Genomic DNA, 17,785 nt, shown 5'->3' on the forward strand with positions numbered 1-17,785 from the left:
CATGGAGCCTTAAGAAAGGCTAATTATCCTATGATATTGAAATAATCTCTATTCTTATAAGAGAGATTAGATGAATACGTGAGTGGAGAAAAAAAAAAGAACAAGAAAGGTGAAAGATAGAAAGGAAGGAAAAATAGTAGATGTACGCATGCATCAATAAAGTTTGGGGGTGTGGACATCCTTGAAGTAGTGACTATTTTTGCTTAGGAAAGGGTTAGGTTATTAATTAGTGTATTATACTACTTGCTTAAAAGAGTTGAAAGTTTATGCAGGATGTATGAGCTTGGAGTATTTTTAGACCTCTTTAAAAATAAAGAATATGTGCAATTTGTTCTAACATATTTTCATGGTCTACTCTGTGTGTAAAAGCATGCAAAAAATAATCAAGCAGTATTGCTCATGCATGGATGTCATGGAGGGAGGGCATGCTGATGATCAAACTATTAAGGATGCCTATGTAAGAAATATTGATCAAGTTATAATAATTTCCCTCTACCCTATGGATATAATGAATGTGAAAGCACTTGATGAAATAATTGGATGTTGAATGCTTCTCAAACTCTCATGTTCATTGATAAGAATCTAGAAGTGTACATCTTTATTGCTTGGCACATACATGAATATGATATTTTGACAATACAATTTTATTTAAAGAGTGACATGCTTTCAAAAAAGTCTATCTCTGCTTGATCATCTTTTCCTACATTCGATGTCATGCAAAATGCATGTACTTATATAATTTTGCATCAATGGAATATATTATTTTCTCTCACTTTGTTGAATGTTGTATTCTCTTGGTGACCAAGCTATATATTCAATGTGCTTATGCCCATCCAAAAATATTTTACTAGATGCACATCTTTTATATCTTTTCAATTAGAAGTTGATTTATAACTTAAAAAATGGCTATTTACAGTTTTGGGAAGCAAAAATTCAGCATCTAAAGAGGCAGGTGGACGGTTTACAATTGAAGTCAAAGTAAGTTAATCTATTCCGCGATCACTAATAGTGTGAAATAAAAAAATACCTCTACTTTTAGATCAATTGAAAAATTTAAGGGTCTAATCTTTTGTGAATTGCAAAATTTTCTTTGTACATAGTGAAAGAAAGTCTAGGTTATAAATATCTCAAAAATTTGTATTATTCGACTACTTAGTTTTTGCAAAGAAATGAGTAAATATTTATGAATACTCTCAAAATATCTATAAATATTCTCGAAATATGTGAAACTTTAGACCCTTTTTTTCCTAGTAGAGAACCCTTTGTGAATACTAAAATATTAAAAATTTTCCCCTTTTTTGTCTCGGTGGCAATTTTGGCAGACACATGGAAGGTGAAGAAATTACTTCACTTAGTTTAAAAGACTTGTGCCAACTAGAGCAACAACTACAAATCAGCTTGGGGAATGTCATAGCCAGAAAGGTCAGTGCTTATCCTCAAATTTACCCTTGCCACCACAAATCATCACAATTGAATTGTTCTTGGATGGATATGTGCCTACTTGATATGTTTAGAAGTTCTTTATTCATATACTGCTTGGATGGACACATCTTTACTATGGATGGTTGCATGATCGGGTGGTCCAATGGCCGTTGTGTCCCAATTGATAGAGAATTATAATTTATTAGTGACTATGTTATAGAGATTTAAGGTAGCTACAATATAGGTTGACACAAATAAATATAATTTTTATCAATATCATACCCATTTGATCCCACATGCATACTTCCTTTTTGGAAATAATTGAAAATTCAAGGTTAATAATCATGGTAATCTCTTGACTCTATTACAATACTATATTAGCCAAATCTGTGGTCTAACTTAACACACCTACTCCTATATAACAATGGCAAATGTGGTAAGACATACAATGTATTTTCTTCACCTTCGATTGATGAGATCCAAAGATGCCATACAGCCCTATAAGTTTACATTTTACCTTACCATCAATATGCTCTTGTTTTTTGAACTTTTCTTTGCCCTTGAATCCATGTATCATGATCTTGAATCCCTGTATCATGCTCATCTCTTTCGATTTTGAATTCCCCCCTAGTCTTGAGGGAGATGTCCTATAAAAACTCTAGATAGCATTTGCATTCAAAGGTCAATATAACCACCCTTATTTAACATAGGCTTTTAACCAAATCCTTCACCAAAATTTAGTTTTTATTCAAAAAATCCAATTTTAAAATCCTTTCTCTAAGTATAATTCTATGAAACTTGTGTAAATTTTCTAACTAAGAAGAGCCCTTCTAGCAAATGAAAGAAATATCTTAGAGAAACATGCCCTAGCCTCATAGTGAAGTGCATGCATGAAGAAAAAGGAGTGAAGTTAATGATATGGGCATATAAATTATCATGAATAATGTTAATTTATATTTTAAAAATAGTACAGTTTATCATATTCAGATCATGTACATACATACATAGATACATATGTATGTATGTATAATAATGCATACCTATACACACACACACACACACATGCACGCATGCATGCACATGTGCACCTCATGCATGTGCACGTGCCCACATGTGCGTGCATATGCACAGACACACACACACACACGGGGTGTGTGTGTGTGTGCATCCATGCAAATATGCTATGCATATGTATATATGTCCAAAATGCGTGTATACATATATGTTTACAGACATATGGGTGCTTGCACATACATATTATTACAAGTAAATAGAAGGTGCATAGCATGTCTTACGCATTTATGAATATGTAGAATGAGCCCTTCCCTCATGAATCTTTTAATGTTCAATCTCTTTTTTAGACAATGGATGTTTACAGTTGTTAGTTCTCATTGAGGGACGAAATATCAAACTTATATTTTGCAACTTGGCCACCTTGAATATCACATCGAGGGAGCTAAATTGGTAATCAAAATTAATCAAATTTGACTTGACTAATGTATTGGAAAAATGGCTTGATGTAGCAGCAAACATAAAGCTAATAGAAAGTTAAAAGCTAGGAGAAAATCCACTAAATTTAATGATCAAAGAGAAGGTTTTGGCGAAGGTGGAAAAATTCACAAAAGACCTAGTGAAATGAAGACTTAGTAGTATGAGCAAAGGGAGAAGCAACATACTACAAAAGAAGCTTTTTTAATACAATAGATAGAAGGTTATTCTTTATCATTAGAAGTGTAGGTCATTCGCTGAATCTTTCCTCTATAAAGTTATGGAAGTGTAGGTCATTGCAAGAGTCTTCCCAGGTAGATTTAGAAATACTGACCCATGCTACCATTTTCAAGGCTTTTATAAGCTCAAATTTGAAAATTTAAAATTATAGATGGATTTAGATGACTTAAGCCAATTTATTTTAGTACGTGGAAGGGAAATTAGAACCTTATATGAGCAAGTTATGTTAATTTTGGGCAAATTTATCAAATTTAAAGCTCTAAATATTAGCTCTCACAACTTGGAGAAGCTTCTAGATTTGCCACTGGGTGAATATACACCCTTAAAATTTACTCTGCTAAAAAGTCTCAAAAAGGAAAGTTTTCATGTTGAAATTGAAGTTCTTTCCTGCTAGCATGGAATATTGCTTATACATTTCTTTGTTTATTGCCTATTTTATTCCGTGCCGGCATGTCTAATTTTTTGATTGCATGGCTCATTTTCTTGAAAACACAACTATTTCTTTGCTTATGCCTTGAAAATAAAATACAATCTACAAGTAATAATGAGAAGTAAATTTTATCCTTGCGGGTTGATGCAAAAAGATGTCTAGACATGATTCCACATAAATTGTATCAGTTGACCCAGTTATATCACATTTTAGACACATGAAATTAATACCATTTTTAACTTAATTCATGTCATTTTCTTGAGATGCCTTAAGATGGCTTTGTCCTTATCATAGACATTGAAATTGAGCACTACATTACTTTCACATCCATAATCCTTAATGAAAAAAATCAAGGCTATGATTTACTAACAAATCTTGAGAAATTCTATAGCATTCAACGTTGATGCAACTTATAGGTCTTTGTTGCTACTTTTTCTATTATTTTCTTGAATTATATCTACAAGTAAGTGGATAAGATGATTGACACAACAAGCAAAAGATCCCTGATGAGAGTTGCCTTGATTGGAGTAGAGACCACCTCACCTTAGCAATCTCCAAATACAATATGCCAAAATATGATTTCCAAAATGATATTTATGCATGGCTATCACCAATACGTCTTTTGGACTGATCCATGTATTTAGGGTGGTGGCCAAATCATATTTTATGCCATCTAGCTTGCACTTGTATCTAAAACCCATGAAAGTAAAAAGAATTAGAATAGTGAAACATACCCTTGACTTGTATAACACATGGAAAGATTATGTTACAAAGTTTTATTCTCTTTCTTTGTTCCTTCTTGAGGGTTTCCTAGGGTACCCTTATTTCTTTATTAATTTTATAGAAAAGGGGGAAAAGATAGTTTTTCCATGTGCTGAGGGGGTCCTATAACATTCCTTATCATATGATGTTCTTTGCTCCGATCGTGGAGTCTTGCAGTCTGTATGAAGCTCTTGTGTGATTCCATGGATATTTGGAGTAGTTTCATCTCTTTGAGACGTCGAATCGTCTGTTTCTCTATAAAAAATCCATTCAAAGGTTCACTTTAATTTTTTGACATGTGGCATTTTTAATTGAACCTTAGGTTTCTAAGGTTTCATTTATAGGTCAATTGCAAGGGTTGACTCCCCGTTTTCCATTCATCGATTGGAATTTTGGAGTTCTAGCAGAAGAGAGATATTTGCTAATTGTCTTGATGAGTCCAATTATGCAGTGATGCTCATGTTTTGAGGCATCTCAAGTCCTATTTTAGTGTAGCAGTCATTGCCATGGGGCCGTGATTTTGGGGACATACCTTATGTAACTCACTCTGGTTGCAGTTTGAGCCATGTTGCTCATTCGTGGTTTGTATTGGGTTTTTGGATGCTTTATAGGCTATTTGGATGCATTGTGATCCTTTTTGGATGTGCTGATAGGCCCAGATTACCTTGTGGGATGCTTCACATGGATGCTATTTTATGCTGAGGGACAGCTTTGACACATTGCAATTGATGTACTGATAGTGCTATGCTCTCTTAGATGAGACTTTATTGATGCTTATGTCCATGGATGGTGTTTATTCTTAAGTCATTTGGCTTTGATTGGCATTGGGTTTACCATTGTTTTATCAATGCAGGTTGAGATTATCTTTTGAGCCATAGTTGCTCATATGGATGCATAGTATATGCACATGAGTCAGATGTATTTTGATGCTTTGAGCTTTGAGTTTTTTGGGTTATATGACCCTCCATTGTGGCATACATATTTAGGTGCACTTGCTATTTGGTGTGATTCTTTCTTGCAAGCACCAGCATTTGGGATTTTTTCTTTATTTGCATCATGGTATCCTCTTCCATGGATGAAAAGCAGTTTTTTAGCATTAAAAAGTTTGATGGGACAAACTTTTTTGTGTGGCGGTTTGGCAAGAGGTGCCAAGTGTGGAACTCTGTGTCCATTACATGTATCAAGGGTGTTTGATCATGTTGTTGCAATAACTGAGCAACCAAGTACTTCTTTGTGGCATTGTTGGTTGGGCCATCTGAGCCAAAATGGATTGAAACTCTTATGCCATTTGGGTCATGGACTGCATCTGAGTTTTCCTGACTTTGAATTTTGTGAGCATTGTCTCTATTGAAAGCATATTAAATCCGCCCATAAAAGAAGGAGAAACAAGGAACTTGAAAGGATTGATTTGGTGCATTAAAATGTATGTGGTCCCATGCCTACATGGTCATTAGGCGGGGTGAGTACTATGTGACATTCATGGATGATGCAACTAGGAAAGTGTGGGCTTATACTATAGCTCGGAAAAACAATGTGTTCCATGTATTTCAGAAATGGTTGGCTTTGGTTGAAAATCAGTCAGGTAGAATGCTTAAATGCCTACAAATTGACAATGGTGGAGAGTGTCTCTCTCATGACTTTGAGCAGTTCTGTGATACACATGGGATCAAGAGAGAGCTCACATCCCCTCATACTCCAAAGTAAGCTCGGAAATTGCATTTGCAATGGGATTTGGTAGCCCGTATATGGCTAATCCAGGAGAGAGGCATTGGGACGTAGTTAAGTGCATCCTGAGGTACATGAAGGTACCAAGGAGATGTGTATCTTCTTTGGAAGAGGAGAAATGCATGTAATTGGGTATATAGATTCAGACTATGTAGGGCATGTGGATAGCATGAGATCCACTTTTAGTTATGTGTTCACCTTTGCAGGTGGTGCGGTGTCACGGATGTCTTGCACACCGAAGTTTGTTGCTTTGTCTACCATAGAGGCCGAGTATGTTGCAACCACAGAGGGTTGCAAGGAGGCTATATGGCTTGATCGGCTAGTGGGAGATTTGGGGATTCATACAGGTGTACTGACATTGCAAAGACCAAACACATTGAGGTTAGGTACCGTTTTATCAGGGAGGTACTTGAGGACAAGCGCATAGAGCTTGTCAAGGTTCATACAGATCATGGATGTTTTTATCGAAGCTATACTTTTCTATTAATATAAAATCTTGGCGAAAGTTTATCAAGCTAATTTTTTCAGTTTCACGATATTGACAAAATGTAATATTATTTTATACATTTTCTAAGTAAAATATGTAAATCTTGGCGAAACTTGTAAAATTTTTGCATAAAAGTTTCAAATCTTGGCGAATGTTTCAAAATTTTATTTTTATTAGGGCATATAAACTGTCGATGCCAATATAAAAATTTCACTTATTAACAAAACTAACATGAAAAAATCATCCATGGTACAAATGATAACCTTGTAGATATGCTGACAAAGCATCTACCTAGTCAGTAATTTGAGTATTTTTGTGTATTGATGGGCATTGGATAGTATGCTCATTGGCTGTTCCCCCTTAAAGGCACATTGGCCTTTAAGTGGGAGGGTGTAAGGGTTAAAGGAAACTCTTACTTAACCCCGGTTATGTACAATACTAAAACACATAAATATATGGATGATATAGAAGATTAGGGTATTTTGTACCCACCAAAACATGTGTGGCTCTCTTTTGGCTCTCCCTCTCTCTCTCTCTCTCACGCTCTTCCATTCTTCTTCCATTGAGAGGACTCTCAGAAGTATTATCTCGAAAGTGCCACATCCCACCATCATTGCTAGTATTTACTCCATGATCCACTCCACTTTAGCGAGTGTGAAACAAAAAACAACACAACTCAGAATCACAAATTCTCATGCACATGCAACTCTCCTCATGCATTCCTTCTCACACTTCAAGCTTGCTCTCACAAGCTCGCTCTCAAGCTCTCCCCTATGGCTCCCAATAGTTTCCTAGTCACTATGCCTCATAAGAAGCACCCCTAGTACGGCTCTCCCCTATCATTCCGAATAATCTTCCACTCATTGTGCCTCATAAGAAGCACCATCACCAAATAGTTTTGGGAATCCTCATTTTATGCACAATCAATTTGCTGTCTAATAATGAAGGATTACTACAAAATAATAGTTTGGAAACTTTTTGCAACTCTCATGGAAATATTAATTCAAAACTAGTGATGCAAACTCTCTTGAAAGTACATACAATGATGGTGATACCTCATTGATTGTGGAAGGGATGCAAGTGGAACTAACGATGTACTTCATCATGGAGGTGTTTGAGTTGCCCAATATAAAAAACAAACAATACAACTAGTGTACAATATTGTCATGCCTATTGGTACCTACTTTAATCTAGGAAGTTTCTCAGCCTGCCATGGATACTTGATGAATCTCTAGATAAGGTAATAAGGCCATTTTTCAAGTTTCTTTTTTACTACATTGGTTTAAATAAGAGCACAGGTAGCATTTCCAATGCCTTTGTGGGGGTCAAGATGATCGTGGCCATGTCAAGCTCAATTGGGATAAACGGTGGATTAGGCATCACCATTTTACATTAATTTTGTGACTCATCTGCAACTAGAAGGATGTGCCAAGATGAAATCACACTATAAGATTGGAGCACATTTATGTATTCTTCAACGTTAACTAGTCGACCAATGAATCTATTGTCCACTTCTTCTAAGATCATCTTCCTCAACATAGCTACCTAATCCACATAGCTTAAGAAAGATGCAAGATCCCATGCAGAATGTTCAGCCATGCATAGGTTCAAGAAGCAGGTCGTCCCCAAAGTAGAGACCCAAGAACAAGTCCCCCAAGTGACTTTCCTCTCACCACTAGTTCAAGAAGCTCCAACTATATAGTATCACCTAACTGCAGCCCTCATTATGTGTGTTCTTCTTTTCAAGAAAAAAAAAATATTATGTGTTTTTATCACATCTAGATAATTCCTAAATCAACCCTAGTTTGATTTGGAAGGTTCAAATTTCACAAATTCAAGTTTGAATTATTTCATTCTTTTCAAGAGGAAGAAATTATTGTGTGTTTTTATCACATCTAGATAATTCCTAACTATGCTACATTTTCTCAAATCGACCCAAGGTTGACTTGTAGGGTGTATGCAAGGCATGGAATGATATGATGTTCTCCCTTAGACTATGACATTTCTACATGGTGACTTCAAGCAACCTAAAATGCCTTAGTGTGTGTGGTATGCCTAATGAGCACTACACCTCAAATTGACCCAAGGTAGTGGATACCTAATGGGTCATAGTATGACCTCATTGAAGGCCACAAACCCAATTGAACAAACTGATGAATACTAGCTATCCACCACAAAGCTGATGATCATAGAGCTCACAGTAGCAGGAGCTAAGGAGTGACACATCCTGCAACTAAAGAAACATTAAGAAAATAGTGTCGAGCAATCACAGAGGATTTTGGAACTTTATGATCTTTTGACAATATCCCTCTGTCATCCTAGTGCATATTAAATATCAATGCTCCACTCTTGTGTAACTACGCGAGAACCAGCTAAATCTACTTGTAAGCCCCCCATATGAGGAGAAGGCATTTGAGTAGCTCGGTTATTCGGTAGGTCCTGGGTTTGGACACCAGATGGGGGCCATGTGTGGCATGATGGCTGGATAGCTTCAGAGAGAGTTGGCACACTGCCAACTAGGCTACATGCAAGTGTGGGAAGGCATCCCATGACTGACCGTACTGAGGGTAGATGGAGCATTTTCCAGGGCAGACCACTCTCGAGCTGTAGGGCCCGTTTGGAGCCCAAGATGATCCTGGATGGCTCTGGGCCGAACGAAGTGCGTAGGTTAGTTGATCTATTTTGCGCCACGGTTCTAACGTGTGGTCGGTGGCCTATTTTGGGATTGACCTCTAGTCGGCCGTTTTGGGCCGACTGGGTCGGTCTCCGAATTTGGTCTAACCGACTATGACTGGTGGCTATATAAGAGCAAGCCCGTGAAGCCCATCATCATCACTGGCTACAATAACCCTGATTCCTTAGCATCCAGCCTCCATCCTCTGCTATTTCTAGCATGCCATCCCTCTACTGTTTCTAGCATGCCATCGAAGCTTCTCACATAGGAGCGCACGGTTGGGAGGCATAGCGCCATCTATTTTATCAGTTTTATAGTAATCAAATTTTTGATTCTCCATACTATCTACTTTTCTCTTATCTGTTGAGCACAGACGTTGTATTATTTTCTTACAGTGCACACCTGACAAAACCCTTTTTTCCCTAGATCCTAATTACTTAGAGGATGCCACAGAGTTCTATGGTTATTACTTTAGCAAATAAAACATCATTATGTTGGCCCACCAAGCATCCCCTAAAGTCCAAGTCAGTGTCCAATAGGATCAAAGTAGCAAGCCCCATCTACCTTATAGTATTGGTGCCCTATGATTCTCCCAATCTAATAATTCTTTACCAATGCTGATTTTGAGCCAAGTACTTTTAAAGAAACCTTAGTAGAGTCACCTAGGACCATGTCGATTGAGCAATGATAGGATTTCAATTTGTCCCCATCTATCAAGGAACTACCTATGCAACCATCCCCTAAAGGCTTGTCCACAACCTCATTTTTGAAGCATAGATCCTCCCCACAACATTGAATATCTCTATACTTGGATCCTTACTAATGTCTAAACTTCATATTTGAACTATTATCACTCATGAAATCTTTCAAATTCATTATATGAATCTTTCTACAACCGCAACTTGCACACATCCACACAGGCCGCCCGACCTCTACCAGTCAACTTGTGTCATTCCATTCTAAGAATGGTTAGCTTGTAGGACAAAATGGCACCCATGTTCTCCCAAGGCTTTGAAGTGTTAATCCTATACAACCACCAATAGAATTTACATCCTCTTTTAAATGTTTAAGGTGGGGTTGCACTACTAAGAAACCCTATGTATCACGTGTGTTCAAGGGGTATTTAAAAAACCCCTCAACTAAAAAAGATTGTCCAATAAAAACACACCCCTTTACTTTATGAACTAAATGTATTTTTTCTAAAACTGAATTCAAAAACCCCTCCTTTTATTGTAATCTTGTTAATCTTTTCCAAAAAATTGAATTAAAATACCCCTCCCTTTGAATGCACGAGGTATACTAAAATTTTATGAGGTGAATGCCCTAAGAAAGCATGCCCACCTATAGCACCAAGTTTAACAAATCCATATTTATTTCTCTCTAACTTCTTCATTAAGTCAATTAATTATTATCATTGATATTTTTATTCTTGTTAAAACCATTAAACCATGGTCTATGATGGCATTCCAAATCCAAGGGCTAAAATGGATACATTGAAGGGCTACCACATGGCACTAATGCAAGCACAATGAGGTTGTTGTTGCTTTAATTTGTATGGTTTGACCTTCAATTGTCTTCATTAGAGAAATAATAAGTGCTCTAGATTTGGCTAGATCCCAACCTTGCCTTGAAGAACATATAATTGAAAGGATTTGATGAGATCCATGACCAATTGGGAGAGCCAATACTCCCTCAAGTGCTATATACATGATTGCATCTAGTCACATTGCTCAGACAATAATTAAGGCATCGTCTCTTTCTATCTTTCTCTTCTCAGCACCACACATGTTTCCATCGATGAAATAATAGAGAAAAAACATCACTCAAAGTAGGAGACAAGGCTAAACAAGTCAATGGAATCAAGGTCGTGATCCTATTGTGACATGAAGTTGGGTTCAGGGACAATGAAACTTGATGCACTTCTTAGCTTCTAGATTCTTTTAAACTTAGTGATAGAGATCCTTATCATTTGGCTTAATAAAAGAGGCTTCAAACATGAATAAACTATGCCTCACCTCTAGCCTAAGTTCATCCATTGCTTTAGTTCTATAAGTTGGTATAGAACTCTTTATTGACACTAGCACTAGTCTGTGCTTTTGCCTGGCAATTGCAGCTCAATAGAAGTTGACTTCTTTATGTATTGCCCACATATTGTTCCAGCTTATCATCTCTATCTACTGTGCCATCTGAAATTTTTTTCAGTCAAAGACGTTGTCCATGATTCACAGTTGGTGGTTGCTTTTGTGCCAACTTTTTTAAGGCTGTCCTGAATACTTGCTCAGTAACGGACATCCTATCCTTATCATCAAATCGACAATTAGAACAAATTAGTCTCTCCTTTGAACAATCTATGGTGGCTGAGTCTCTCTTTCATCTCTGCGACCAACGTTTTTGCCCAAAGTGTTGGTGTTCTATTTGGCCCAACCATCATAATAAGAAATTCTCAACATAAGTTTGGAGGTAGTAGCAGTTGGTCGACTGAAGTTCATCCACAAACAATGCATTACATTCCATTCGATAGTACATCATCTGCGCTTCCACAATCTGAGAGTTGCTTCTACTTAAATCGCCTGGTGATAAATTTTGGTGTGTTGAGTTTGTCCTACGCAGAGCTTTAAATACATAGAGACCCACAATGCCAGTCATCGAAAAAGCTGATTGCATTAAAGTGCAAAAGCTTATAGATAGTTGGGGTGTGAACCCACCAGTTGGGGTTTGAACTCATGGCCTCCTCCATTGAGGCTGTAAGATTTTTCCACTAAGCCATGCACATGCTTGTGCACATAAGTGGACAGATTATAAACTTATGTTTATAAGCAAGCTTAGAGACATTCCAGCATTGAGAAAGAGCTTCGGTGATGCTGGGGCCGTCGCCTACGCTAGTGACAAACGTAACCCCTCAAAATCTATCCTTATGTGCTTAAATCTACTATTTAGACATTAAAATATGCTCATATTATTTCTTAGATCAAGCAACAAGAGAGAATCAACCCATATCTCAGCATTCCATTGAAGGGAAATCTTCTCGGCATCGTCATATTCCGTTGATCATCCTTGTAGCCTTTGGTTCCCAAACCTTCTGGTTTTCAAGGAGCTGCCAATTTTCTTTGACTTTCATGGGATACTGAAGGCATCCATATGCACTCTTGTTATTGTGCACATCTCAAAACCTTGTTCCACTCACTCAAGTATATGTCTCATACTCGGTATACTTCAGCGATAGCATGTTCAATCTCGACATATCTTGATGCCTTACATGCACACTCTCATTTCTTCTCTTTACTTGGGGGGAGTGGGGGGCTATGGAAGGTTGTTACAAGGCAAGAGCCTCATCCTACTTCACCAACCCTTGAGCATTCCACGACAACACAAAGGGGGACTCACACCACAGCATTACCAATCACTGATGATCAAAGACACTAGAATGCTCGTGATGCTGAAGCAATGTCCATGATTGCTCTTTTTGTCAAGTGGACTATTTGCTCCTCATATCTAATCATGTAGCTCTACAAGGGCTACCAAGGTGGTCCTCGAATGAAGCACGAGCCATGTACATAATATAGGAGCTGAACGGTTTGTCTATGAATGAACACCTTACCAAGGTAGTTAATATCAACCGAATATTGATGAGGTAGTTTATGATAGAAAGTTGATTATCCACTATTCTTACTTCCTTGTGTGAGCCCTGTCAAAGTTTTCACACTCATTGAATCTCTCCATGAGATGAGAATGCAACCCTATTTCCTTTGAGAATGCAATCCTATTTCACACTTCATTGAATCTCTCTATGAGAGGATAATGCAATCCTCTTTCATTTTCTTGTTGGATTACTTGTCCATGAGGAGTAGACGAGGAAGAATAGATCTAGATGTGATGTAGCTCAATCCTTCTTCTCTAAAGGTAGAGTAACGTCACAAGGTGAAACCAAGTAAAAGAAAAATAATTGTCATGATCCCAGACACTACATCAAAGAGTGTCAAAAGAGCCAAAAGAAGATACCAAACCAGTGCAAGATGGTTAGGCTTTTTAGCCACATTACCACTATGGAGGGGAGTCTTAGATCACAATGTGGTATTGTGGGTTATCATTGATATAGATATTAGTGCTAAGGTTATCTATGGTTGCATGTGTGTAAGCTCATATGCAAGTAGACGGAATTGAATGATTTATGAAGAGAATCAAAGAAAAGTGGATTTGAAATAAGAGTTAGATGGTCTCACATGTGACATGTATTTAAAAGGCCTTCTTTACCTTAAGAGGCTTTCAAACATGAATAAACTAAGCCTTAGCCTCTAGCCTGGTGTGCATGCACCTCTTTTAAAGTTCATCTCTTGCTAGTTCCATTAGTGTCTTTAAAGAGCACTTGATTATGTTAGGCTTTCCCCATAACTTCATGATGTAATGGATGCAGAGCTAGTTATCTAATTGAAATGAAGGATACCACCATCAAGACCACCATCATGAAGGTGACTACTTATGGTAGTGATAGTGGTGGTGGTGCAAATAGGGGTAGGCATAGGCATAGGGGTATGGGTACGGGTAGGGGAAGCGGAAGTGAAAGTGGCAATGTGGTGGTAATATAGTGCTAACAATATAGTTATAATGATGGCAATGGTAGTGGCAGTGGCAATTCAGTTCTAGTTCTAGTGTAAGTGCCAGTGCTAGTGCTAGTGCTAGTGCTAGTGACAGTGACAGTGACAGTGACAGTGACAGTGACAATGACAATACAGCAACAGACAGTGATAGTGACAGTGACTGACAGAGTGACAGTTGATAGTGACAGTGACAATGACAATGACAGTGATAGTGATAGTGATAGTGACAATGACAATGACAGTGTGTTACAAAGAGAATGACAAATAGGCATAGTGATAGTAACAATGACTGATCAATAGCAATAGCAATAGTGATACCAATAATGATACTGATAGTGATTGTGATTGTGATGAAGGAAATAGTTATCCCATACTACATTGGTTGAGAAATGCCAAAAGAGTGCATCATTGTGGTCATAATGTGACCATGATAGTAACAACGAGACATTGATATTGACAGTAACAATGACAATGATAGTGATTGTGATAGTGATAGTGATAGTCGTAGTGATAGTATTAAAGGAAATCAAAATAGTTTTCCCATACTATGGAGTAGAAACACATCAAAATAGTGCCTCATGGTGACCAGCACCAAGTGTAGGTTCCCATAGACACTTAGTGAGTGCCAAGGAGTTATAGACCTAAGGCATTTGATCAACTAGAAGATCTATTCCCCCAATATATTGAAAGTTGTTTGATGGTAATGAGCTTCTAAGTAGAGGAAAGAGTACCCGTCTAGATTGAAAATTGAGATTCTTCATCAACTTGTTTTTCATACACACTCACATGGCATATCCATGGATATGTTTATGGACTGCCTTTATTTTTCCTCTTAATAAATATGTAACACAAATTCCTAATCCTTGGAGGCTAACATGAATGTTTTGTTTGTGGAATTTTGTGTGTAATGATCCGATTTATAGTAAGTTACCATCAAGCTAAGCAAGTACTTTAGTCTCCCAATCCTTTGGATGACTAGCAAAGTGTTCAGGAACATATGATGTAATATACTAGTTCTCTTGAACACTAACTCTTTCCCATTATTCTATTCAAGCCAGGATCAAGAAGGAGAATAGAAAGTCATAAGTCATTTTCATGACAAGTTTGTGGGGAACATTATGCAACCAGTTCTACAATCAAGAAAATATTACATGCATGCTATTATTGGGCTGAATCTATTTTGAGATGTCATAGCTTACTATAACTTGTCAATATTTTTAGTTTTTTGGTTGATAGGACCTCTATCTTAGGTAACTTAACCCAATCATCTCCATACACCATATTTAGACATGCAAAATGAACTTTGTTGAGAGCTACACAAAAAAACAAGTATCTTCCTTTCGCCCCGTAAAATATGCCACCAAATGGTCCAAAGCCTTGGCTAACTAAATTTAATGGAAATGTGGTACATGCTTTTACCTTTAATAGATATGCACTAAGTTAGTGCTCCAATAGATATTATCTCACGTTAAGGTTTTCAAATTTATCAATGTCATTGTTAATTTGCTAATGTAGCCAATGTGTATCAAGCCACACTACATATCTAGTAACTAATATTTAATGACAAATGGTGGATACATAGAAATGAAACCCTTTGCAATTCCATAGGAGGCAAGTTGTTATAGGGTTGTTATAGAGGTGAAAGCCACTAGTATTACTACATTTGAACCAATGAATTACTATTTGTGTGGTTTTGTATTTTAATGATGGTTATGTTATTTGTTTTATTTGCTTCAATTCCTCAAAGATTTCTTATTTTACTAGCATCAAGACATAAGGCTACACATTACTTCATTCTTTTTTCAAGTTGCCATAATCTTATTTCAATGTTGATGTAAAGGAAAGATATGAATTTTATTTTAAAAAAAATGTAAATTAAGAGATCAAGTACCTTGTCTGGATACTATATTACTCTATTCTAATGCTATGATGGAGTTATCAATTGATCTCTCCTTCATATGATTCAATAAGATTTTCTTTCTGATGTTTTAGGATGAGTTGTTGAAGGAGAAAATTGACCACACAAACCAAATGGTAAGCATTTATAATCTCTACAATTATCTCAAACTTGCTAAGATTTGTAATAGGGACCTTTGGATAAGGCAATTAGCAGATCATGGCTATGATAATATTGTTTTGCTAAAGTAAGGAATGAAACTTTGGTCAAGAAAACTAGGATACTTAGGCAATTAATTAGTGTAATTGTATTTTTTTTAAAAATGCTCCTTATGGTTTCACTTTATATCTCTTCATTTCCAGTCAAATGTACAAAGGGATGTAACTTTTTGTTTTGTAATGTGTAGGTTGTTGAGATACTAGACAAAATGAAGGTAGTTTCTAATACAAATGCCTGCACTAATCTACCAAATATTGCGGGAAACTTACATTTGCAAGAGCTTGGACATGATCCTCTCATTTCTTTGAAGTTAGGGTGAAATTTTAATAAAGTATCATACTCTATGCATGAGGGTTACCATTTCTTCCATCATACCTTACAACCAAGATGAGTGCTTTGACTATTTAATCATTTAATCGCTAAAATTATATGTTTATAGTTTTTTCTAGGTGTGGAGATGACATACCTCATGTTACCTTTTTCAAAAAAGTTGATGGAATTTATGCAAAAGACATCACAGTCTGTGTTTTTGACACTCCGATAAAATGCTATGACCTATTTTTGCAAAGTAATTTCTAATTTGCAATTTTTAATGTTTGACTAAGGTAGAATATCTATTTTTCAATTATTTTTCTATAAAATTATTTCAAATTAAATCCAACGTAAAGGATTGGATTTTCTATCAATCAAGTCATATACAGGATGCAGGTGGTACTATCTTTAAATTACTAGACATACACATTTACTATAGTTTAGATGAATGAAATATGTGCAATAATGATCACACTTCTAAGCGGTGGAGTAGCATGTTGTGTATGATAATAGTTTAGCTTATTGTTTCTTATGATGTGGTTTTCTCATGTCTAAAGAAACTCATGTCTTAGTCGACAATCGCTAATTCAAAATATACTTTATTTACATTTGGTATTTTTTCAACCCATAGTTAGTTTTTTAAAGTCCATTTATGTCACTCGTTCATTCCAATTCCCAATTTCTTGTGTCTTTCATTGTCCCACTTTCTTTTTTTAAGCTGATTAAAATCCTTCAAAATTAATAAATGTCCATACAATTTCGAAAATAGTAGTCGATCATACAAGAAGGTCACCACTCACCATAAATCTTCCTATAAAGTTTACATTATTAGGAAGACAAAATGGTTTGGTCAAAATAAACTAAGTTTATTTATTGGAGGTTTAAAAAGGATTAGGACTTGTGAAAATATAAGTTAGATGATTTCTTTTTTGTTGAGGAAATATTTCCACAAAACTATCACTTTTAAGGCTATTTCTTTACACCAAGGATCACTCAAAATAGGAGCTGAAGGGTGTGTGTATGTGTTTGGGGGGGGGGGGGGGGGAGACTACTAGAAAATTGCCTCCTTCTATGTAAGGAGGGGATGATAAAATTTGGTAAAATCATGAATAACATAGTGGGCAAAGGGAATATTGAGAAGGGAGAAAGGATGCTCACAAAGTATACTATATATCATATCTAGAGGAAGCTCTTAAAAACAAAAAGAATATAAAGAATGTACCTTGCAGGCTCCCTTAATCATAGTATAAAATGTAAAGTTTCAATGTTTGAGTAGGACATAAAACGTGATGTACAAACTATAATGAAATAAACTTGTAGCTTTAGATCTCAGGGGGGTCACTATGTGTAAACCCTCTATATCACGTGCGTTCAAGGCCTATTTCTAAAATCCCTTATCTGTAAAATTTTCATTAATAAAATGTACCCTTTTTCTATACAAATCTGTAAATTTTTTCCAAAACTCTTTTGAATGGTCCCTTATGTATATTTATTTCTGTAAATTTTAGAAATAAAAAATATCCTTTTGTTGAAC

The 17,785-nt window shown here is 36.3% G+C and overlaps 1 protein-coding gene across 1 annotated transcript in view; it reads left to right on the forward strand.

Annotated features, from left to right (window-relative positions):
- The window catches only part of LOC147881014 (MADS-box transcription factor 23-like), a 22,162-nt gene extending 5,904 nt beyond the window's left edge, over positions 1-16,258 (forward strand). Inside the window, exons 2-6 of the mRNA XM_087402192.1 lie at positions 370-457; positions 917-978; positions 1,323-1,422; positions 15,816-15,857; positions 16,127-16,258. Of these exons, the coding sequence (XP_087258318.1) occupies positions 370-457; positions 917-978; positions 1,323-1,422; positions 15,816-15,857; positions 16,127-16,258 (424 nt within the window). The remainder of the gene's footprint in view (positions 1-369; positions 458-916; positions 979-1,322; positions 1,423-15,815; positions 15,858-16,126) is intronic.
- The last annotated feature ends 1,527 nt before the right edge of the window (positions 16,259-17,785 follow it).

Source organism: Dipteris shenzhenensis, chromosome 31 (assembly GCF_047967505.1).
Source record: "Dipteris shenzhenensis isolate YYH24624 ecotype China chromosome 31, Dip_SZ_1.0, whole genome shotgun sequence".
Taxonomy (NCBI): domain Eukaryota; kingdom Viridiplantae; phylum Streptophyta; class Polypodiopsida; order Gleicheniales; family Dipteridaceae; genus Dipteris; species Dipteris shenzhenensis.